Genomic DNA, 25,747 nt, shown 5'->3' on the forward strand with positions numbered 1-25,747 from the left:
CAGGTTTGGTTGCAATTGTGAATGATGACCTATTTTTAATTATGTTTGGGGCTTATTTGATGCTGTTGTAAAAAAAGTCTTACCAATTTTTAACAGTCTTTCCAGACGTCCTTCTTCTGTCTCCAGAGCCAGACTGCTGAGTGCAAGTCCTGGCTCTGCCACTTTCTAACTGTGTGACTTTGAACAAGTTGCTTAACCACTCTGTGTCCTCCCTAGTGTGCTCATCTTTCAAGTGTGATGGCAGACGCACCTACCTCTTGGGATGGTTGTGAGCATGTATCTGTTGATTCTACTGATTTTTTGCCTAATAATTTTTGTGCTAAGTGGCTTCATTCATGTCCGACTCTTTACAATACTATGTACTGTAGCCTGCCAGGCTCCTCTGTTCATGGGATTTCCCAAGCAAGAATATACTGGAGTGGGTTGCCATTCCCTTCTCCAGGAGATCTTCCTGGAGATCTAGGAGATCCCAGGGATCGAACCAGTGTTTCTTACATATCCTGCACTGGCAGGCAGGTTCTTACCACTAGCACCACCTGAGAAACCCATAGTAATTCATACTGTATGCAAATAATCACAGTTTAATTATTATAATAATAACCTCCCTTCTGATCCTTACACCTCAATTATTTTTCTTATCAGTTTGTGTCCTTGTCTGGTTATTCTATCAATGCTCTCATTTCCACTGGTTGATTTTTCTCTAGATTATGAATCATATTTTCATGCTTCTTTGCACGCATGGTAATTTTTTATTGGATGCTAAACATTGTAGATTCTACATGTTAGGTACTGGCTTTTGTATTTTCTTTATTACTGTTGGAGTTTTGACATGTACATATATCGGGATTCATCTTGTCCTTTCAAGACTTACCTTATTAGGCTGGGTCCAGAGCTGGCTTTAGTCGAGGGCTAAGGTTATTCCCGCTGCTGAGGCAACACCCTTCTTAGAACTCGACCTGCTGCGTTGGGTGTTATGGGGTCTTTCATTCTGGGTACTGGGAACACAAACTCTTCCTAGCTCTGTGTGAGCTCCAGCAATGGTTCTGCCTCTTATTTCTGATGGTTCTCTCCCCAGCCTGGCATGGGGTTTGTTTTTCAAGCATGCACAGTCCTCAGCCAGAGCTTTGAGGTCACTCCTGCAAATCTCTGGATCTCTTCCTCTCTCTGGGCAGCTCCCTCTTCCTTGGAATTCTGCTCCACAGATTCTAGACACAGTGGCCTCCCAAAATGTGCTTCTGTTTTCTGAAGCTACCGAGACTGCTGGTCTCCCCCTGTGTGTCCCACTACATCCTTTTGGGTCTTAGGAACTGCATTCAGGCTGGAACCTGGAGCGGCCGTGGGGCTCACCTTTGTCTGTTTCCTTTCCTCTCAAGAATCCCAGTCCTGTGCTTCCCATTGTTGAGTCTGAAAACTGTTTCATAACGTGGTTTGTCTAGTTTTTTAAAAAGATTTGTTTGATGTGGACCATTTTTAAAGTCCTTATTGAATTGGCTACAGTATTGCTTCTGTTTTGTTTTGGTTTTCTGACTGTGAGGCGTGTGGCACCTTAACTCCCCCACCAGGGATGGAACCCGCACCCCTTGCATTGGAAGGCGAAGTTGTCACCACCCCCAGGGAAATTATCTTCTTGTGGGAAAGCGAATCTGGTTCATGAGTAGATTTGTTCCGTTCTTCTGCCATGGCCAGAGCCAGACTTTTTAACTTATCCTTTGGTGACTGATTTTTAATTTTAACAGATCCTTCAAAAAAAGGAAACCTTATCCTTTTGTTATTGGTTTCTACTCTTAGTATGTATTAGAGAACAAAGTGTATATGATAACACGTGTCTGGAATTTACTGAGGGTTACTTGTGGCTTTGTTTGTCCTCAGAAAGGTTGAGAATTTTCTGTTAGCTTCGGAGAAAGGAGCACTAGGAGGCAGGCAGGACCCAGACCGTGAGGGGCCTGAAAGGCTGCACTGAGAAGCTTGGACCTTTTAGGGAAACATTGTCGGGATTTAGGCACTTCGTAGAGACTCCTTTGCAAGATATATACATTAGTGGTTCTGGAAGTTGGTCTCTGCTGGTTGGTCCTCCTCTCATGACCTCTGCTCTCATTGGCTCTTGGGTTGGGGGCCGTGTCTTAGACTTTCCACTTCTTTTCCTTCTGCTTCTAAGTGTGAGATGGAGGTAAAGTTGCAGTCCCAGCCCCAGTCAAGAGCTGGGTTCTTCTCTGGGGACACCAGACACCTCGGCAAGAATAAGGTTCCAAGGTGGGTTTGACTGATGGTCAGAGCTCTTCTCTGCAGGGGTCCATCATGTCAGTGCTGTTACCATGTCCTGGAGGGCAACCAAGGGAGGCGGCTCGGAGGCACGTGCCCAACTGGTAAAGGGACATTTGAGCATCTACCCTGGGCCTCCCAGGTGGTGCTAGTGGTAAAGAACCTACCTGCCAATGCAGCTTAGACCTGAGAGACACAGGTTTGATCCCTTGATTGGGAAAATCCCTGGGAGAAGGACATGGCAACCCACTCCAGCATTCTTGCGTGGAGAATTCCATGGACAGAGGAGACTGGTGGGCTATAGTCCATGGGGTCACAAAGAGTTGGACAGGACTGAAGCAACTTAGCACGCACACATGCACCTTGAACTTCAGGAGACTCTCAAGAACTTGGGGCAGTTGGTCAGTCTGTAGGGCTGGAAGGCTGCCACTCGTAGTGGCCTCTGGCCAAGGTTTTACTTGTGGAATGCCTTGACCAGGACAGAGAACGTGGCTTCTTTCTCCTGCTTTAATGCCTGGGCCAGTCCATAGAGCAGAGTAGGAAACACAGCACAAACTATGTGGCTCATTTTTACTTGCCAGCCATTAGGAATAGATCTATCGATCTGTCTATTGATCTGTCTCTCTGTGTTCATCTATCTATGTCTATCTGTTATCTCTATGTCTATCTATCATCTGTCTATCATCTCTGCTTTTTTACTTAACACTGGAATTTCAAAATTTTTCGTATCAGTACATGACCGTTTCCTCGTTGCTTTTTTCTTCAGTATAGCATTTCATGATATGAATGAACCCTACATGACTTAACTGATGCTCAGTTAAAAAACATTTAGGTTCTTCTCAGTCTCTTGATATTTCAAATGATATTGGAACCTCTGTGTGTATCCCACACCCCTCTGTAGTAAATCGAGTAGAGAGACTCTTACTATTTCCATTTCACAGGTAAGAATACTGAAACTCAGAAAGGTGGAGAGGCCTGTCCAAGATCACATATACAGCTGTGGAGTGGTGGAATAAAGCCTAAAGCACAGGTCTCCTGATGCTCATTTCTTTGTTCTATTAGCCAATTTATATTTGATAGATCCAGAAATGAAGACTATTTCAGTTCATCTTTGGTGTGTTCTGTTGCTGGTTTTGCACAGAGTATATCCGTCTAGTCAAAGCTATGGTTTTTCCAGTGGTCATGTATGGATGTGAGAGTTGGACTATAAAGAAAGCTGAGCACCACAGAATTGATGCTTTTGAACTGTGGTGTTGGAGAAGATTCTTGAGAGTCCCTTAGACTGCAAGGAGATCAAGCCAGTCAATCCTAAAGGAAATCAATCCGGACTATTCGTTGGAAGGGCTGATGCTGAAGCTAAAGCTCCATTACTTTGGCCACCTGATGTGAAGCAGTGACTCATTGGAAAAAACCCTGATCCTGGGAAAGACTGAAGGCAGGAGGAGAAGGGGATGACAGAGGATGAGATGGTTGGATGGCATCACCGATTTGATGGACATGAGTTTGAGCAAGCTCCAAGAATTGGTGATGGACAGGGAAGCCTTGCATGCTGCAGTCCATGGGGTCGCAAAGAATCAGACACAACTGAGTGGCTGAACTGAACTGATATACAAATTTCTCATATATATCTTTGGGCTTCCCTGGTGGCTGAGATGGTAACGAATCTGCCTGCCATGCAGGAGACCTCATATATATCTTTAGGGACATTCAAATATAAATGAGAATGGCAAGACTGTATTTTCTGCTCACCCATGATTTCTGGTATTGTCTTAATGATGCCCTCTGTCTTTGTGCCGTGTCTGCCGCATAACCATTCACCCATTCATTATTCATTCACTGTTTCCAGGTTTCAGAATATGCCATGCTTGCACACTTCATTAGCAATCCCTTCATCAGGAGTGAAACTCCTGCACGGCAATCGACCATGCACCCCAGTGTGTTTTTGCAGCAGCCTCGGCAATTATGCAGAGGTGACTGGAGCAGGAACAGCTTCTGTCAGCAACAGCTCCTCACATACCTGTCATTTCAAAAGTGACTGGAGCTTAAGCATGAGAATAATGTGCTTTTTCAGATGACCTGAAAAGAGAGAAAATTGATGGTGCAGGTCCTTATAAAGCTTGGGAGAGGGGGAAAAAAAAAAAAGTACTTTGGAAGGGAAAATCCATTCATCCACCTACAAAGACCGGGAAAGCCTCCAGATGGTTCTCTTCCTGTCTGCTCTTGACCCTGTTTTACCCCTCAAGGCAGAGTCTGTCAGAGTCATCTCCCTGAAGCACCAGTTTAAGGGAATTTCCTTGTTTTTAATTTCTATCTTATATTGAAGTACAGTTGATTAACAGTGTTGTGTTAGTTTCAGGTGTATACAACAAAGTGATTCAGTGATAGGCATACATATCTATTCTTGGTAAATTCTTTTTCCATTTAGGTTATTACGGAATATTGAGCAAAGTTCCTAAGAGAAGCTTCATAGGTTCCCACTGCTCCGAAACAAAGCCTAGATTCCTGAGCATTACATTCAAGACCTTACAAACAGTCTTCAGCTTACCTTTCCAGTCTTTTTATTCTACTTCTACTTTTCTCATACCAAAATGTTGTCATGGTTATCTTTGGATAGTTTGGTTGTAGTAACATTTTTCTACAATTTCACTTTTCATTTTTATCAAACTTATGCATGTATGCATTCTTTTAAAGAGTCGTGTAACTCTATGAATTTTGTGCCTCCCAAAAAGCAGCCCTCTCAGCCACACACACACACATTTGCAAATCCCCAGGAGGTAACAACTTGTAATCTTCTGCTGTTTACCTCCGTATCGTTAATACCATGCTTGTCTTCCTGTTTCTTTTTTTTTTTTCCTTTGCAATTTACTTATTTTTAATTTATTTATTAAATTTTAAAATCTTTAATTCTTACTGTCTTCCTGTTTCTTTTGGGTATTTTGTCTGTTTCTGTTGTCTGTTTTGGGTATTATCTATTCACTTTTCTTTGTAGAAGATAAGATATAGCTGTCTTTCTTCTATCATCGTGCAACACATGAGCCCTTCCTATTCTCCCCCATATTCAATGCAGTTAGATCTGTATTTAAGGTTTCTATTACTATGATTATTTAAAAAGTATCCACATCTGAGCCATATAAAAACAGATTTATTTTTTTCCTATATAACTTTCAGTTTTTTCTGGAGTCATTATTGTCCTTTGGTTTCTTTTTCTTTGGTTACTTTTCTATGTACTTATCACTAATTCAGTCACTTCTTGGTGGATGGCCAAATATCCTATCAAGACCATCACACAAGTCATGTTGTCTATTAATTCCATCTTCTTGAGGACATCTCTCTCTGTGCCTCTGGAGAGCTGTGCTCCAAAGCAGGCATTGGCCTCTGTACTTCATGCACAGCTGCCATCTTGAAGTCATGCTACGAATTCCCTTCACCCTTCTCTTTCCTGATATGTTCCTTTAATGAAATACAGTCAGTTCAGTCACTCAGTTGTGTCTGACTCTTTGCGACTCCATGGACTGCAGCATGCCAGGCTTCCCTGTCCATCACCAAGCCCCAGAACTTGCTCAAACTCATGTCCATCGAGTCAGTGATGGCATCCAACCATCTCATCCTCTGTCATCCCCTTCTCCTGCCTTCAATCTTTCTCAGCATCAGGGTCTTTTCCAATGTCAGTTTTTTGAATTAGGTGGCCAAAGTATTGCAGCTTCAGCTTCAGCATCAGCCCTTCCAATGAATATTCAAGACTGATTTCCTTTACGATGGACTGCTTGGATCTCCTTGCAGTCTAAGGGACTCTCAAGAATCTTCTCCAACACCACAGATCAAAAGCATCAATTCTTTGGCGCTCAGCTTTCTTCACAGTCCAACTCTCACATCCATACATGACTACTGGAAAAACCATAGCTTTGGACTAGACAGACCTTTGCTTTTGAATATGCTATCTAGGTTGGTCATAACTTTTCTTCCAAGGAGCAAGCATCTTTTAATTTCATGGCTGCAGTCACCATCTGCAGTGATTTTGGAGCCCCCAAAATAAAGTCAGCCACTGTTTCCATTGTTTCCCCATTGAAATATATCCTGTATTAGTTTCCAAGGAAAGGACACATGGAGGATTTAATATTGTAAAATTTTGCAAGACTGAAAATATTTCCTTCTGCCCCATAATTGATGGATACTTTGACCCATCTTGGAATTCGGGAAAATGTTCGTGACTAATTTTGATGATTTACTCCTGGCCTTTAATCTGCCTTTGTAGATCTCTAATTATTCAGAGGTCAGACCGTTTATCTATTTTTCTTTTTTTACTAATTTCCTTCTCTTTGTTCTTCTGCTTTACATTCTGGGGAACATCTTAAGTTTTATTTTTCAAACCTTTGAGTTGTATGTTTTTTTAAATTTTATTTATTTATTTATTTTGGCTGTTCTGAGTCTTCTTTGCTGGGCAGGTTTTCTCTGGTTGTGGCGAATGGGGGCCACTCTCTAGTTGTGGCACCCGGGCTGCTCATTTCAGTGGCCTCTCTTGTGGGGCACTGGCTCTACAGCATGAACTCAGTAATTATGGCCCACGGCCCAGTTGCCCTGCAGCATGTGAGATCCTCCTGGACCAGGGACTGAACCCATGTCCCCCGAATTGGTAAGCAGATTCCTCACCATTGAGCCACCAGGGAAGCCCTTGAATTTTTATTTATATTTTTAATTTTAATTTTTTCAAGAGCTTTTTTTCCCCTCTCTCAACACTCTCTTCTTAAAGAAAGAACATTCTCTTGTTGTTTTAAGGCTTCTATAGCTCTTATATCTCTCTGAGAACATTCATTTTTCAAGTTTTTTGTTCAATTCCCGCATATTTATTGCTACCTCTACATTCATTAAAGTTTTCCCAGGAAAGTGGCCATCCTTCGTGGTCTTCTCATGTTTAAGAGTGGAGTACTTAAAAACTGCATGGAGTCTCTGAGCTGTAACTGGGGTTTGCAGACTGTGACCTTCACTCTGGTGTGATTGGGCTGAACCATGAACTTGGAGAACTCCCAACAACAGTAGTTTTAGAATTTTTCTGAAGTCTGGTCAGAGTTCCCGGAGAAGACAAGTCTCCTGCCTTGCTGCACATGTCAGGAGCCAAATGAGGGAAGAGGACTGAGATTTTTAGTAGTCAGTAGGTAAAGCTTCACTTGAGTAGAATAGCCTTAAATAGCCTTAAGTAGAATGGTAGATGCATGTTATAAATCTACTGTCTCTCACCAGGAATCTCAATAGTTAATATTTTTCTCCATTGTGTGTGTTTTATAATTAGAAATGAAGAAATTTCCTAAAGGAGGAAAGAAAACTCTCAGTATTATAAGCTATTGTCTTTTATCTTTACAGCAACCCAAAGGAAGCTCTATTTAACTAATTACAGTAATGATAGTGAAAATAATAGTAGTAGTAAGAATATGGCAGCTACTGTTTATTAGGGGCTTAAACCACAGACTATACTAGACATTGTCACCTATTATCTTATTGTTTGCTTTACACATACAAAACCAAGACTCAGAGAAGTTAAGCAATTTGTTTAGGTCACATAGCTACTTCGGTGGTAAGAGTTCATAAGAGACTACAGATCATCCATAAACAAAACTACACTGACTGGTTTAATCAAAGCCCACTGGCCTCCAAAGTCAAATTAATCTGTTTGAGATTTTTGCACTTTAATGATCTAGATGATGGGATGGGTGGAAATGTCTTTCCAGGCATAGAAATCGACTTTTCTATCTTAAGTAATGATGTTTATTTAGCAGGGTGCTATTTCAGTCAACAAATATGAAGATACCTTTACTGAGTCCACCCCCTTCTTGATGCAAGATAAAGGAGAAAGTTTTAAATTTTGAATCCATCCAGCAGAGCATGATGTAGACTGACCTGCTTTGGGAAGTGGCCAGCCACTCAAATAGGAGTGAATGCTTATATTTAAATAGTGTTTCATCAACATCTCCTCCCAGCATTTGGTTATAAAATTCCTGATGTGACTCCTTTCTGACCTCTGGCTTTCCTTTCTCTTTGCTGGTGACATCCTGGCCTCTTTCCATTCCTTGCCCACTTCTCTCCAAGAAGGGTGCTATCTGATTGGTGGTATTAAAGAAGGAACTGAGCTTCCCCCTCTCTTTAGAAGCCTGCCTGCCTGCAGGAAGCCCCAATTCTCTGACCATGATGTGATGAGCTTAGGGGGGAAGCCGGTTAGTTTGGGGTGTGTCCACTCCTTTGTAAACTCATCTGAGCCACATTCTCCAATCTAGTTTCATCAATATTAAAGCTGACATTTGGTGTCTGGCTGGCTCACCCATGCATCCAGTTGTATTTGTTTCCAAACTTGTGCTGGGAGGAGGGGTGTGATGTCTTGAACTGCTTAGAGTCCCAGTAATTCTCTGCTGATTGACAGGTTGATTTTATTTTGCGATAAAGGACATCAGAGAGAGCATAGAAGAAACTCCTTCAAAATGCACATTCTGTCAGGGAAACTAGGAAATTGTTTGAGCTTCACATTTAAAATAAGACTATTTAGCAGCACACTGTTTTGGAAGTGAATTTTTATTACTTTAGGTAGCTTGAATATTTAATTAAATCTGTCATTAATACTTCATAGAAATGCAAATCTGTATCTTTTCCCAGGAGTTCTTTTAGACAAGGATGAAAGCCCCCTTTAGGGGCACATTCTCATGGTGCTGGAATTAACAAATTAAGTTTTCCAAAGAAGAAAGAAATAGGTTGTTAAAGAATTTTTCTTTTCTTAATTTCACTGTCCAAGTTGTTCTTGCAGTATATACAAAAGGCTTTACACTTATCCTCCATTTTAGGAATAACTTTGCATACATAGGGCTTCCCTTGTGGCTCAACTGGTAAAGAATCTGCCTGCAATGCGCGAGACCTGGGTTCGATCCCTGGGTTGGGAAGATCCCCTGGAGAAGAGAAAGGCTACCCATTCTGGCCTGGAGAATTCCATGGATTGTATAGTCCATGGGGTTGCAAAGAGTCGGACATGACTGAGCAACTTTCAGTTTTGCATAAATAAAATGAGATATCCCTCCTGGCCACCTCACTGTACCCTGCATGTCTCCAGGGGACTAGACCTTATAGCTTACTGGGGCCGTTACCTGTTCAAAGGCGGGGAAGATTGGAAACATGAAAATTTAGCTCATGGCAGGTGTGTCATGAGGGGACCTTTCATCCTTTTCTTATTTATCTCTCATCACTCACATTTTTCCTTTTTAAGAACTTCAGAAAGCTTTCCATAGCCCCCTTTCTATTGCCTCCAGAGAAAGGCTACCTACTTTCACCTGGTGGTGAAGGTCTTTGTGCTGTGGTCTCTGTCTGACCTCTATGACCTTATCTTCCACTTTTCCTCTCAATTTTGGTCTGATTCACCCTCTCACTAATCCCATAGGGACCCCGTGCATTCCAGCCTCAGTGCCTCTGGTTTGCTGGTCCCTCTTCCTGAATGCCTGGGTCCTTCAATATCCAGCTCAAATACCGAGGTCGTCACAACTTTCCCCTCCCCCTTCCCCTTCTCCATCCTCTAAACTATCGTAGCCCTGTATAAAGACCTCCTTTATGGCACCAACCATGTGCCTGGATGCTCAGTCACTTCAGCCCTGTCTGAACCTTTGTGACCCCATGGACCAGATTCCTCTGTCCTTGGGATTCTCCAGGTAAGAATACTGGAGTGGGTTGCCATGCCCTCTTCCAGGGGATCTTCCCAACCCAGGGATTGACCTGTAACTCCTGTATTGCAGGCGGAGTCTTTGTCACCGAGCCACCAGGGGAGCCTGGCACCAACCATGTCCTACCTTTAATAATAAAATTAAAATGAACAATAAACAACAACTGCTAACCATCATTGAACACTCCAATGTGTCAGGCACTGTTATAGTCAATTAAAAATAGTGGATTATTTAATAATCAAAATAATTCTACTCATTTTGCTTTGGGCCAAGACAGAATTTGGAGAAAGAAATGGCAACCCACTCCAGTATTCTTGCCTGGAGAATCCCATGGACAAAAGAGCCTGGAGGGCTACAGTCCGTGGGGTCACAAAGAGTAGGACACGACTGAGCAACTAACACACACGCAAGACAGAATTAAAGCATTAAATTATCCCCTCACCTAAAACACAACAAAAAGGAATGAACAAAATATATGAAACAATCGTTTTTTGAAAACACTGGTTATTGTTCAGACGATCAGTCAAGTCTGACTCTTTGCGACCTCATGGACTGCAGTATGCCAGGCTTCTCTGTCCATCACCAATTTCCAGAGTTTGCTCAAACTCATGTCCATTGAGTCAGTGATGCTAATCTAACCATCCCGTTCTCTGTTGTCTCCTTCTCCTCCTGCCCTCAATCTTTCCCAGCATCTGGGTCTTTTCTAATGAGTCAGCTCTTCGCATTAGGTGGCCAAAGTATTGGAGCTTCAGCTTCAGCATCAGTCCTTCCAATGAATATTCAGAAATGATTTCCTTTAGGATTGACTGGTTTGATCTCCTTGCAGTCTAAGGGACTCAAGAGTCTTCTCCAACAACACAAGTTCAAAAGCATCAATTCTTAGGTGCTCAGCTTTCTTTATAGTCCAACTCTCACATCCATACATGACCACTGGAAAAGCCATAGCTTTGACTAGACGGACCTTTGTCAGCAAAGTAATGTCTCTGCTTTTTAATATGCTGTCTAAGTTGGTCATAGCTTTTCCTCCAAGGAGCAAGCATCTTTTAACTTCATGGCTGCAGTCACCATCTGCAGTGATTTTGGAGCCCAAGAAAATACAGTCTGTCACTGTTTCCCTTGTTTCCCTATTAATTTGCCATGAAATGATGGGACTTAATGCCATGACCTTAGTTTTCTGAATGTTGAGTTTTAAGCTATTTTTTTCACTCTCCACTTTCACCTTCATCAAGAGGCTTTTTAGTTCCTCTTCACTTTCTGCCATAAGGGTGGTGTCATCTGCGTATCTGAGGTTATTGATATTTCTCCCAGCAATCTTGATTCCAGCTTGTGCTTCATTCAGCCTGGCATTTTTCATGATGTACTCTGCATATAAGTTAGGGTGACATGTAAAGCCCTGATATACTCCTTCCCCAGTTTGGAACCAGTCCATTGTTCCATGTCTGGTTCTAACTGTTGCTTCTTGACCTGGACAATAATCAAAAGTGATCCCTGAGATACAGGAAACAAACTGAATTGAGCCTATGATCTGGTTACAGATCACCAGGCAGATGGCTGTTCAGCTGGTGCTCCAAACCAGGAAGGAGTGGGGTCTAGTAACATCCTTTTGATAACAAGGCTTCATGTTTCCTCCGAGCAGGGAAATGAAGTTCTCAAAAAGCAGACATGTCCCTTTGCTGACCAAGGTCTGTATAGTTCAAGTTGTGGTTTTTCTAGTAGTCATGTGTGGATGTGAGAGTTGGACCATAAAGAAGGCTGAGTGCCAAAGAATCGATGCTTACAAATTGTGGTGTTGGAGAACACTTTTGAGAGTCCCTTGGACTGCAAGGAGATCAAACCAGTCAGTCCTAAGGAAATCAACCCTCAGTATTCATTGGAAGGATTGAAGCTGAAACTCCAATACTTTGATCACCAGATGGAAAGAGTTGACTCACTAGAAAAGACCCTGACGCTGGGAACGATTGCAGGCTGGAGGAGAAGGGGGTGACAGAGGATAAGATGGCTAGATGGCATCACCAACTCAATGGACATGAGTTTGTGCAAACTCTGAGTGATAGTGAGGGATAGGGAAGCCTGGCATGCTGCAGTCCATGCAGTCACAAAGAGCTGGACACAACTTAGCGGCTGAATAATAACAACTTGCGGAGGAACTGTTTCATGCTGTGGTTCTGCATGTTATTGCCTCTGGTCCCTGATAATAGTGGGCTGTTTTGTGAGCTAAATATGCAGGTCCCCAGAGTGTGTCTTAAAGAACTAGTTTCCTTTGTCATTCTTCCTTCTCCAGGGCCTATGGCCAGGACCACCTCTCCAAGAAGCCTGTGAAATTACCCTCAGCATAATTTTCTTTTCCAGCCAACAACACCCAAAGTATACTATTTGCTTCTTTGGGGCACTTTTTCCCTCCTCCCTGTGGCAGAGTTTTTTTCTGAAGGACAGATCATATAGGTGAAATCTGAGCCTTTCAAGCTGGGACTTGCTCTCCTCTGAAGGACACACAATGGGGACAAGAAAATTGTACAGACATGGGAGAACCCAGGGCATCATCTTCTGCCAGCCTCTACATCAGGAAAATATGCCAACTACTTTAAAACCTCTAAATACAAACACGTGACTCTTAAAAATAGGTTACGCGATAGGAAAAAACGTTTCACAAACATTTTTTCAATTTTTTTGGTGGTAAAATATACATAACATGAAATGTGCCATCTTAACCATATTCTCAGTGTCCAGTTCAGTGGTGTTAAGTACATTAACATTGTGCACAACCATTAACACCATCCATCCCCAGAAATTGTTTGTCTTCCCAAAATGAAACTTTGTCCCCATTAAGCACTAACTGCCAACGCTCCTCTCCCCAGCCTTTGGCAACCACCATCCTATGTTCTGACCCTATGAACTTGACTGTTCTAGGAGACTCATATAAGCAGAATCCTATGGGATTCATGCATTTGTGACTGGTTGATTTCCCTGTCATCCACACTGTAGCATCTGCTTGAATTTACTTCCTTTTCAAGGCTGCATAATATCCCATCATGTAGATAAGGAGCCTGTTCTGTTTATCCCTCCATCTGTTGAGGGGCATTTGGATTGCTTTAACTTTGGGCTACTGGGAATATAATTCCATAAACCGTTAAAGGTGAAATTAAGGGCCTCATCAAGATATGGTGCTTATGCAGGCTACGTTGGGGGTTGTGCTTTAGCTTCCCGGGCAGGGGAGTGGAATGTATACTTACCCTTAGGGGCTCAAGTGGTGAAATCAGAGAGTTGAGTTGCATGAGCTCAGTCATGTTTGACTCTGTAACCCCATGGCCTGTAGCTCACCAGGCTCCTCTATCATGGAATTCTCCAGGTGAGAATACTGGAGTGGGTTGCCATTTCCTCCTCCAGGGAATCTTCCCGACCCAGAGATCAAATCCGGGTCTCCTATATTGCAAGCAGATTCTTTACCATCTATTAGACTATGTTCTCTGTAGCAGGTTTTCTAGAGAAAGTGTAAGAGGTAATGATGTGGAGGAAAAAATGTAGAGATGCTGGAATGAACAAATTATTCATACTTAGTTGAGTGAAGGATTCTTTCATTTAGAATTTCTTCTGAGCCCTTCAGATGCTAAGGTCCTCCCCCAGAGGAGTTTTGTTCTGCTGGTGCCAACTGGGAAGAGGAGCTTGAGAGATGAAGGAAACACAGAGAAGGGGACGATAGATATGCAAAGTGAAGTAAAGTCGCTCAGTCGTGTCTGACTCTTTGCGACCTCATAGACTGTAGCCTAACAGGCTCTTCTGTGCATGGGATTTTCCAGGCAAGAATACTGGAGTGGGTTGCCATTTCCTTCTCCAGGAGATCTTCCCAACCCAGGGATTGAACCCGGGTCTCCCCAATACTTACTTAGTTGAGTGAAGGATTCCTTCATTTAGAATTTCTTCTGAGCCCTTCAGGTGCTAAAGCCCTCCCCCAGAGGAGTTTTGTTCTGCTGGGGTAAACAGTACGGTGCCAACTGGGAAGAGAAACTTGAGAGATGAAGGAAACACAGAGAAGGGGGCGATAGATATGCAAAGTGAGGATGCTTCAAAGTGGCTCCTTGGGAACCAGAGATGCAGGGAACAAACGGGAGGTTTTCCGGAGGACGAGGATGCGTGGAATTTGAATCATAGCAAAGAGTTTGGATTTGTGGATGCAAGGAGCCTGGTGGGCAGGGCATGAGCCATCACGGGTATGGAAGTCTAGGTGTGGGGTGGCGGTGGCGAAACAGACCTTAGCCTGGATAGGGGTGGGAAGGGCTTGGAGAACTTGTTAGGAAGACTGAACTTTCATCCTGTAGGATGGGGAAGCTTGAAGGATTTTTCCCTGGAGAGCAACACAGTTCAGTTTCCCTCCAAGAATGATAAATGTGGAATGAACAGCTAGATTCCAAAAGCCCTGCAGTGAGCGTCTTTATGAGCGGAGGTGCCCTTGCTGTCTTAAATTGCATGCTGAGATTCCAGTACTGTTGCTTCTAACTCTTGAGACCTTCCTCAGGGTTCTGACTGGATGACTGGCTGCCTACCTGCACCGATACAAATACCACCGATACCGGCTGCTATTTGCAAGCTGCACGTTCTATCCTCTGCCCTCCCCTTACTTACGGCTCTCTGATCTCTGGCTGGCCCCTCCCAGGTCCGAGGAGAATTGCTTCGGGAGAGAGTGCAGCAGCTGGAGGCCCAGGAGGGACTCTTTGCCGAGTCCCTCGTCTCCCTGCAGTTTCAGAAGGCGGGGAGGATGGCCAGAACCCTGTGGGCGTACACCGCCCTCCTGAGCATCCAGGACCTGCTTCTGGAGGAGCTGAGCGCATCGGAGACCCTGACCAAGTCAGCCTGCATGCAGATTCTGGAGTCACACAGCCCGGTGAGTGCAGGACCCAGGAAGGAAAGGATGCCCGCTACACTGCATCCCTCAGTGGTTCTTTCTGGTGACTGCCTCCATTTCTCCCACCATCGGATGGATGATCTGCCGTCCTGTCCCTGCCGAGGGGTCCTGGGGAGGGCTGAGTGAGGTAACTTACGTGGGAGGCTGGTGCACTGTTGCTGCCCAAGGCTCCTCTATTTCATTGCCTTCAGAAAGCAAACCTTTTAAATGTTAGCATTTTTAACATCTGGGAACCTGGGATTCCTCTTGCAGCCAGCAGCTGTTTGTTTCTTTGAGAGTGCTATGAAAAGTAGAGAGAGAAATGGCAACCCACCCCAGTATTCTTGCCTGGAGAATCCCATGGACACAGAAGCCTGGTAGGTTCCCAGTCCATGGGATCCCAAGAGTCAGACACGACTTAGCAACTAAACCACCACCACCATGAAAAGTAGCTGTGTAGCTTTCAATGAGGGCTTCCCAGGTGGCACCAGCAGTAAAGAACCCACCTGCCAATGCGGGAGATATAGGAGATGCATGTTGGATCCATGGGTTGGGAAGATCCCCTGGAGGAGGGCATGGCAACCCACTCCACTGTTCTTGCCTGGAGAATCCCATGGACAGAGTAGCCTGGTAGGCTACAGTCCGTGGGGTCACAAAGCATTGGACATGCCTGAAGCAACTTAGCACAGCTTTCAGTGAAGGGCGCCTTAGATGTTATGAAGTATTGGATTTGTTTTTATTTTCAAAATTTTAATTATTACCATTATTTCTACATGCTGTATGTTTTCAAGGTGTGGAAGGTATATTCATAACACAAAAGCTAGTGACGTAACTGCTTTGAGGACTAATTTTAGTTCCTGTATGTGTAATTTTAGAATTTTATGTATTATTATAATAGTCACCTAAATGGAACTCACATTTATTGAGTGCCGTGTGTGTGGCAGGAGAGCACTAACGAGCTGTGTGAAATGGGCATGCTCTCATTTAAGCATTAATAATTCTTTACTCAATCATGCATCTTAAGACGATCATTTAAGCATGATTAATAATAAGTTGCAATTTTATGCCTTTTGGCAATTATGCTTTTTGTCAGACATTATGTCAGTTAATCGCTGAGCCATGCTGTGAACTCAGTAGTGTTTCTGTGCCCAATTCTCAAGTAAAGAAATGAGATTCGGGCAAGTGGCAGGTCAAGCTTTTTCCAAGTTTTTCCAAGGTCCACAGAGCTAGTAAGTAAAATCTATTATTTTCTGACTTTAGCCCCGGGTCATGTCCACAGATATCTCAGTTGATCCCATCAATGGAGGTTCCCATTGCTTCATAGAAAATCATAAATAACGTTGGACTCTGAAGCATGTGTGCTTGGTTGCTCTGTCGTGTCCGACTCTTTGTAACCCCATGGACTGTAGCCTGCCAGGCTCCTCTGTCCATGGGATTTCCCAGACGAGAATACTGTAGTGGGTTGCCATCTCCTTCTCCAGGGGATCTTCCCGTCCCCGGGATCGAACCTGCATCTCCTGTGTCTTCCACATTGGCAGGCAGACTCTTTCCTACTGCGCCACCTGGGAAGCCCAGATGCTGAAGAGTCCAGGCTATTTTTCCAGCAAATAGAGGTCACCCTGCACTGTGAAACCTGCTTGTAGGGATAGGAAGGAAGGGGAAACCTTGTGGATATCCCAGCACAAAACATCCGACACTGGATAAATAAAAATCAATGTACTTTTTCTTGCTTTGTGAGCTCACAGTAGGATGAGGAAAATCCCCAAGGGATGAGGATAGCTTGGAAAAGTCTGAACTCACAGAAAGAGATGAATGCAAACCCAGAGGCTGAAATCCAAAAGCAAAGGGAGAAAACCAGGACCTCCAGGGGTTGGGGGGTTAATCTGAAGGACCAGGAGGTGGGGCTGTGGGATGTCCTGAGGAGAAGAGCAACCAGTGGGGTTGGTGCGGAGGGTGGGTGGTCGGGGGGGGAAGCCACTTGCGTTCAAAGGAGGATCACCTGTCCATCTTCAGCCCTGCCAGGGTTGGGGGCGGGGAGTCCCCTCTGTGAGTTTGTCATCAAAGGTTTCTGCCAACAGGACAAAGGAATTAAAAAATACTTTAGCCATTTAGTCAGAAAATCTCCAAGGTGATGAATTAAATTAGATATGCAATTATCTGGCAAGATTGACCATTTAAAAAAGAGATAAAGAAGTAACATCAGAAATATAAAAGGCAACATGACAATAGATGCCCAAGAGGTTTTAAAAATACGAGAATTCTATGAGCAATAATTTTATGTAGGTGAATTTCAACATTTCTTAAAAAAATTATAGCTCACAAAAATTGGCTCAAGTAGAAAAAAATCTCCATAGTCCTGTTACCATGAAAGAAATTGATTCAATAGTTTCAGAATCTTCTGACACACACACAAATATCTAACCTTGATGGTTTTATAGGCGAACTCCACCAAACCTTAAGGTAGCAAAAATTTCCAATCTCATATGCAGATCATTCAGATGATAAAAAAAGTAGGGAATATTCCTCCTTTCATGAAGCTCATATAACCTTGACACCACAACCAGCCATGACTAGTATGAGAAAGAATACAGTTTAGTCTTACCTATGAGCCTAACAAAATATTAATGAATAATCCAATCATCTATAAAAAGATACAGCACGACCAGTATGAGTTTTTCCCCGGAAGATAAGGTTGGTTTAACACTGAAACATGTGTGAACAAAATTCATCAGATTAACAGATTAAAGAAACACAATTCCTGTGATTATTTTGGTATGAACAGAACAGGTAATTTATTGAATTCAGCGCTCATCCAATGTAAGACTCCTTAGCAAATTAGTAATAGGAGGAAATCATGCAAGATATTTACCCAAAACCCACAGGGAGTATCACTGGTAGGTGATTGGCATGGAGGCAAGGCCACCTCTTGGAATTACAGGTGAAGGAGGTGAGGTCTTCAGAGGAGGGGCAGGACCATGGTCACGTGTCAAGCAAATAAGCAACAAAGTGAGACACTAGGAGCTGCTGGCTTTTAATTCCCAATTCATCTCTTCATTATAATGAAGTATAGAGGGGAAGGAGGAGCTTATGAACTCTGTGAGAAACAACTCAATTCAACCCTAAGACACCTAATGGCCCTTTTTACTTGCAACAACCCTCGTTTCTACTAGCAATTGGGTAGCACAATGCTTACATTTTCAATTTTACGTTAAAGCCCTTTTGAGTGACATCAAAGCTTCCTTATTCTCGAATGTGCTTGAAGTAGAAGAGTTAATATGTCCTGAATTGGAAGCAACTGATAAAACTATGGATACAATGCTGTTTTGGTTTTTTTTTTTTTAATGAAGATTTACATTTGGAGGGAAGACAAACCTATCATTTTACACTTGATATTAGACTTTCATCCTGCAATTTGATCATTCTGGGAAAATCACTTTCCTGTTGGGAATGGGCTTTTAAGCTGTTACACATTCAGAATTTTAAAAGCATGAAATGAAATGCTTTGGAAATAGTGATTCCTAAGAAAACTGTGTCAGGTTCCCTTCATTTGATGAAGCATTTAGACTCATTTTGTGAAACTGGACCACAGAAAGGACAGAACTGAATCATGGAGTTGAATGGCAATCATGAGCAGCTTTAAATGTGATGGTCTTACTCATAACATATCATGTGACCCCAGGCTAACTGCACCCACTGTATTTAATCCAGTTTAAGTTGCTTCGTCGGAGAAGGCAATGGCACCCCACTCCAGTACTGTTGCCGGGAAAATTCCATGGCCGGAGGAGCCTGGAGGGTTGCAGTCCATGGGGTCGCTAGGAGTCGTACACGACTGAGCGACTTTACTTTCACTTTTCACTTTCATGCCTTGGAGAAGGAAATGGCAACCCACTCCAGTGTTCTTGCCTGGAGAATCCCAGGGACGGGGGAGCCTGGTGGGCTGCCGTCTCTGGGGTCGCACAGAGTCGGACACGAGTGAAGCGACTTAGCAGCAGCAAGTTGCTTGGTGCGTATCTACTTGTCCAAGCCTGGACTGGACGTCTTCCTTTTCTGTCCTCTGCCTTACTGCCCACTCACCACCAGTCACTCAGTCTGTCGATTCTGCCTTAATTTTCTTACTTTTGACCTTTGCCACCCAGCTTCGCTACTCAGACAAATCTAGACCTGAAAACAAAAAATCACACCAGGAGTAGCTCTCATCAGGGCCAGGGCATCGTGTTAAGTGTGCAAACCTTCTGTCAGCCCCGAGATGTTTTTATTCCCATTCTACAGATGGAGTTGAGGCTTAGGACTGTTAACTCATTTTACCACAGTCCCAGAACTGGGAATCAAAGCCCACACCTCCTGCTTGCAAAGCCCAGTTCCTGTTCTCACACCAATTCCCACCTGCCTCCTTCTTTCCCTCCTGCAGTCTCCTCCACCCTTCAGCCAAAGCAAAATTTCTGAAAAATAAAAATAATTAGTGACAGCCCCATTCCCAGCTCCATATTTTAATATCTCCCCTCTACCCCTCCCTCCCTCAGACCCTGCATTTTAGCCCTTGCACCTTCCTGAACGCTTGAGATACATTCAGGCCTCAGTTCCTTTGAAGGACCTCTGTCTAGAAAGCTTCTGCTGCCCACCCTACAATCTCCTCTCTGGCAGCTGCAACAAGCCAAATGTTGCTTCTTCTGTGAAGCCATCCATGATTCCCTTGGGCAGAGTTGATTTCTCCTAGCTCTGTGCTCACCCTTCGTCTAGATTCCGTGAGGTGACCTGTTACCTGTCACTGTATCTGTGTTTGCACAACTGTCTCCCACACTAGACTGTGAGTTTCCAGAGTCTAGGGGCCATGTCTCATTCACCCCGGAATCCCTCATGCCCAGTAAATGACCTGGAACTGTCTGTCTTCATCCTCATCATCTACCCATCAGTCCATCCATCCATTCATTCAACAGATGTCTACAGAGTGCTTTCCTGAGATAATGGGAGCAAGAGCTAGGGCCCCGAGTTAGAGAAACCTGAAGTTACTCCTCTCAGGTTCTTGAGACTTCACATGTCCTTATACTCTCTGCTCCTTAGCTAACTTATTTATATAATGGGGTATTAACAAATTCCTAGTTTGTGCTGGTTTATGAAGGTCAAACATATTAATTCATGTAAAGATACCATGAATCGAATCTAGCACAATGTGGAAGTTCGGTGCGTGCTAATTGCCATTATTATTATTAATAATAAGATGATGCTGATTACTGTGACTCCATAGGCCAGGCGCCTGCTTCCTGTTGGGAAGCTGCGGCTGCTGTTCACTCAGTCGTGTCCAATGCTTGTGGCTCCATGAATCGTAGCCTGCCAGGCTCCTTTGTTCATGGGATTCTCTGGGTGAGAATACTGGAGTGGGTTGCCATTTCCTTCTCCAGGGGATCTTCCAGACCCAGGGATCCAATCCAGGTTTCCTGTTTGGCAGGCGAATTCTTTACAGCTGAGCCACCTGGGAAGCCTACTCCCTTCTGGGGAGAGGGATGAACAAGACAATCCCAGAGTCCCTGCCTCAGCATGGAAACTCTAGTGAAGACAGCAGATTCTAGATTCAATTCTAGAACCACATCTTGGATTCCAGTAGTGCTAAGTGGCAGGGGTTTGAGGATAGGACTGACCCCTGGGAGAACCTGCCATCAGCAACTTAGAACCTGCAGGATATGTTTGTTCCCAACGGGGGTTCACCTGGTCTTGGAAAATCAAAGTGTGACATGCCAGCTTTCTGTGCTCTGCCTGTTTCAGGGACACTAGCAGGTGTGGGTTTGTCCCTTCCTTCCCCATGCAGTGGGCTGGGGCTGGCACCTCAGTGGAAGCCTGGTCCATGACCAGCTCCAGGCACGCTGACAGAACATGGGAGTGGAAACTCATTAGTGCTGTTGGAAATGCTGTGTTTGGTTATGTTTCCATTTGGGATGCAGCAAAGAGAAGGATGGTAACAACTGGAAATCTCATCATGCCAGAAGCCGGTACTCAGAGCATCCCAAACTTTTCACAGCACTGGAGGAAAAACCTATATACTCTCCATGCTATGACCTCAGTTTACCTCTCTGGCCATTTTCTCCATGTCTTGATTTTTGAGTAATGTTTCTGAGACTTTGATGCAAGCTTTGGCGCCTCTGCAGAAAGGCAGATTGTTTTGTACAAAATTTAGGAAGATCAAGGACGACCATCACCTGATGATGTCTATCCAAGGTCTCTTAGGATCAAACCCCACCCTCACCCCACCCCCGGTAGAACATTGGCCAGTAACCCCTAAAGCCCACCTTCCTGGCCACCCTCTCTTCCCTGCCTAAACAGACTGTGGATAGTCTCTTGTTCCCTGATTCTCTGACTCTGATGGCCTCAGGCTGCCAATTTCTTGTTTGGCCAGTGAGAGACAGTATAGCTTGGGGGTTAGGGCACAAACCAAATCATGGAGCCAGCTGACCTGGCGCCATATTCTTGTTCTGCCACTAAAGATTCATGGACGTACGTGCTGAGTCCCTTCAGTCATGTCCAACTCTTTACAACCCTATGAACTGCAGCCATCCAGGTTCCTCTCTCCATGGGATTCTCCAGACAAGAATACTGGAGTGGGTTGCCATGCCTTCCTCCAGGGGGTCTTCCTGATCCAGGAACCAAGCCCATGTGTCCTGTGTTTCCTGCATTGCAGATGGATTCTTCACTGCTGAGCCACCTGGGAAGCCCCCTTAAGAATCACATGACCTGGAAAATTACTTTTTCTTTCTGCCTCAGTTTCCACATAGCTAACGGAAAAGAAGTATGGTTTCCATGTAATTTTTATAAGGATTCAATGAGATGAATCTATGCAGGGCACTGAGAGCAGTGCTGGGCGTGACCTGAGAATGGTTGGTGTGAGGCATGATCCATGTTTGCTGGTCCAGCCCAGCCTTCATCGTGTAGAATACATGCTGATGCCCCACATACATCTGTAACAGGTGTGAGCTGCTAGGCAGGTGCCATGGGCTGCAGGTGAGGGGGTAGAAATGCAGCCCTGCAACCCCAGGAGCTCACATTCTAGCAGGAATAGAGCATTGTTCCAGTCCGCTTGTGCTGCTGGGTCCAAACACCATAGACTTCAGGGCTTAAAGAACAGACATTGATTTTCTCACTGTTCTTGAGGCTGGGAAGTCCAAGATCAAGGTGCCAGCCAATTCTGTTTCTGGTGAAGAATCGTTGTGGTTTGCACACAGCTGCCTTCTCACTGTGCCATCACGTGACAGAGAGAGCGCCAATCTCGTTTTCTTCCTATAAGAGCACTAATCCCATCATGGGAGCCCCACCTTCATGTCTGTCTAAACCTATGCATGACTGCTTGCAGTCCTGTCTGACTCTTTGCAATCCTATGGGCTGTAGCCTGCCAGGCTCCTCTGCCTCTGAGATTTTCCCAGCAAGAAAACTGGAGTGGGTTGCCATTTTCTCCTCCAGGGGATCTTCCCAACTCAGGGATGGAGCCTGCATCTCTTGCATCTCCTGCCTTGGTAGGTGGGTTCTTTACCACTAGTGCCACCTGGGAAGCCCTACTGACCCCTAAAGCCCACACCTCCAGGCATTAGGATCCAGGGATTAGGATTAGGGATCCAGCATATGGATCTAAGGCGCCACAAGCAGTCATTCAGTCTGTAACAGGAAAATACTAGGGGTAGTGAGTGGGCAGTTGAGGAAGGGGTGTCTGTATCTCCCAAGGAATGTAGGGAGCCTGTAGTAAGTCCCTGACAGCTTTTAATTACCGAGGCAACCATTTCAAAAACATCCGACTGAAATAAACAGGTTGCCAACTAAACGACTAGATAAGAGCAGACTGCCCCACCCGTGAAGTTCCTGTTTCTGGGAAGTTCTGGTTGACCTACATACCTGACCTCTTGAGTGAACCTGCTTTGCCCTCTCTGCACCCTAATTCCTGCTCTTTTAAGTTCACCAACAGAGAGAGAACCAGTGATCCCTAGGTACCCCACCTTTGACCCCCAAAATGGCAGAGCACCCGGGCCATGTTCTTTTTCTCTCCTTGTGACCCTGCTGTGTGGCCCAGGTGTGCCATGTACCCTCCAGAATGTGTTCCTTGTGTTTTCAAGGTCCTTGATGGTTGTGGCTGAGGTGTTGTCCCAGTGCGCAGGCACAAGCTGCTAACTTCGTAACATGCTTCTGTTCCCTCACATCTTTCTACCCTTCATTTTTTAGTGTCTGTTTAATATTTAATTTGTACTGAATGTTTAATACTGAAGTTTTACTGAAAATTATATTTTTCAGCTTTTTTATTTTGAAATAATTATAGATTCACAAGAAGTCACAAAAATAGTCATAAGAATCACAAGGACTGGTCTAACCTCAGCATCGGCCCAAGAGGGAAATGTCTCTGGGGGCTGCCACAGGGAATGTGGACCCAGGTGAGGACCCCCAGCAGCTCCAGCCAGGAGCATCATGGACTATGGCTGAGGCCAGCACAAAGCAGTTTCCCCAAGGAGGGTCTTCTAAAGCCAGTCTTTGAAAGAAGACTCAGAGTTGGCCAGGCAAACAGGGGAAGGGCCTGCAGGTAGGGGCACAGCATGTGCAAAGGCACGAGGTGTGAGGGACCCGGATGCAGTCTCATTGTGCTGTTTACACAGCTGGATGGCAGGGGGCGGACAGTGATGGGGAACACATGTCCACCCATGGCTGATTCATGTCAATGTATGGCAAAACCCACTACAGTATGGTAAAATAATTAGCCTCCAATTAAAATAAATTAATTAATTTTAAAAAAGAAGAGGAGGTCCTGCCAGGCTTGCAGCGCCGAGCCAAGAGGGGTGGATTTTATCCCTCGGCCCACCTGCCTTGTGCTCAGTACCTGCCCCTCTGTGTGCAGGAGCTCCAGGAGCTGGAGAGAAAGCTGGAGGACCAGCTGGCACACCAGGAGGCGGCCCAGCTGCAGCGGGCACTGGACAGTTGGCAGCAGTGGGCAGGCGAAGGACCTGGGCTTCTGCAGGAACCGGAGGAGACAGATTCTGAAAGGCAGGTCTCTGCTGTCCTGCAGCGAGCCCTTAGCAAGGGTCAGAAGCTACTGGAGCGTCACCAGCAGAGGTGAGCTAAGGACCCAGTGTATGACATCTTCTTTATGCATTCATCTGTGGATGGACACTTAGGTTGCTTCCACATCTTGGCTATTGTAACTAGTGTTGCAGTGAACACAGGGGTACATGTATCTTTCGGAAAACACAATTTTTAACAGCTTTGTAATTTTCCATTGTGAAGAACAGGGTGAAAACTATAATACATAGCATGACTCCATTTTTGAAAATGCAAATTCATTGAAAGAAAATAGGCCAGATTGTAATAGATGTGATTTCTGTGTGGTGAGATTACAGGTGACTTTAATGTGTTTGATTATGCTTTTCTGTGTAAACACAACATCAAAGCACAATTCTGTTCCACTGAAATAATTGCATAAGAGGCTGACTCTGTTTGATCAGAGGAAAATGCTCAGAGATGTTGATTTGACTTGGACTTGATTATGGATTTTAGTATATTTAACACCCTAATGTATTCCATGCTTTATGGAGAAAATTGCTGTGGATCAAGCTTTTTGTATGAGTTGTACCCTCACAGGGTTTCAGTTCAGTTCAGTCGCTCAGTCGTGTCCGACTCTTTGTGACCCCATGAATTGCAGCATACCAGGCCTAATAACCAGCAAGAGGCAGGATAGATAACCCAGAATACCAGCTTTAATCAGCTGAGGGGATAGACTGGGAAGGCCACCTTGTGGGGAAGTCAAGAAGCCTGATGGAGACCTCATGTGATAAGGTGCCACCCAGCTTCTGTGGTCAGAGCCAGGTCCACCCTTGGGAGATGATTCTGGGCCCACCTCAACACAGGAGCACGTGGTGGATGAAGACCCCAGACCTTGGTGTTCTTGAGCACAAGGCATGACAGCTAATACTGAGATCACCTAATTAGGATCACCGTTGGAGGTCAGAGGGATCAAAAAGCACCCACTGTACTGAGCAGGCATCTTGAGACTGAAAAGCAAGGCAGGCAGCTCCATTTAACCGATGGATCCGTTTATCTAGGGTAACTTACTCACATAGTGGGATCACGCGGACAACAACCCAGAAGGCTTCACAGCTTCACTCTAAACCAAGGGGCCATTGAGACAATTTTCTAAGTAACCTATGTTATGGGGTAGGTGCTTGGAAATGGGATGTGTGTTCCTAAGTCAAAATTTATGAATGGGTAACTAGTCTCTGGATGCCAGGAATACTTCAGGGAAGGTTTTCATCTTTTTCTAGGGAATAACAAAGCACAGAGAATACCTGACCCTAATGGAGAAGGTGATGGCACCCCACTCCAGTACTCTTGCCTGGAAAATCCCATGGACAGAGGAGGTGCGGTCCATGGGGTCGCTACGAGTCGAACATGACTGAGCGACTTCCCTTTCACTTTTCACTTTCATTCATTGGAGAAGGAAATGGCAACCCACTCCAGTGTTCTTGCCTGGAGAATCCCAGGGACTGGGGAGCCTGGTGGGCTGCCGTCTATGGGGTCACACAGAGTCGGACACTATTGAAGTGACTTAGCAGAGAGAGAATGATTGTTACAATTGCACTCATCTCACACGCTAGTAAAGTAATGCTCAAAATTCTCCAAGCCAGGCTTCAGCAATACGTGAACCGTGAACTCCCTGATGTTCAAGCTGGTTTTAGATAAGGCAGAGGAACCAGAGATCAAATTGCCAACATCCTCTGGATCATTGAAAAAGCAAGAGAGTTCCAGAAAAACATCTATTTCTGCTTTATTGACTATGCCAAAGCCTTTGACTGTGTGGATCACAATAAACTGTGGAAAATTCTGAAAGAGATGGGAATACCAGACCACCTAACCTGCCTCTTGAGAAATCTGTATGCAGGTCCGGAAGCAACAATTAGAACTGGACATGGAA

At 44.6% G+C, this 25,747-nt stretch overlaps 1 protein-coding gene across 1 annotated transcript in view; it reads left to right on the forward strand.

The window, feature by feature from the left end:
- EVC2 (EvC ciliary complex subunit 2) overlaps positions 1-25,747 on the forward strand; it is a 157,295-nt gene that overhangs the window by 118,989 nt on the left and 12,559 nt on the right. The window contains exons 17-18 of the mRNA XM_005681893.3: positions 14,593-14,820; positions 23,678-23,892. Coding sequence (XP_005681950.3) covers positions 14,593-14,820; positions 23,678-23,892 — 443 coding nt within the window. The remainder of the gene's footprint in view (positions 1-14,592; positions 14,821-23,677; positions 23,893-25,747) is intronic.

This window comes from Capra hircus, chromosome 6 (genome assembly GCF_001704415.2).
Source record: "Capra hircus breed San Clemente chromosome 6, ASM170441v1, whole genome shotgun sequence".
Classification (NCBI taxonomy): Eukaryota; Metazoa; Chordata; class Mammalia; order Artiodactyla; family Bovidae; genus Capra; species Capra hircus.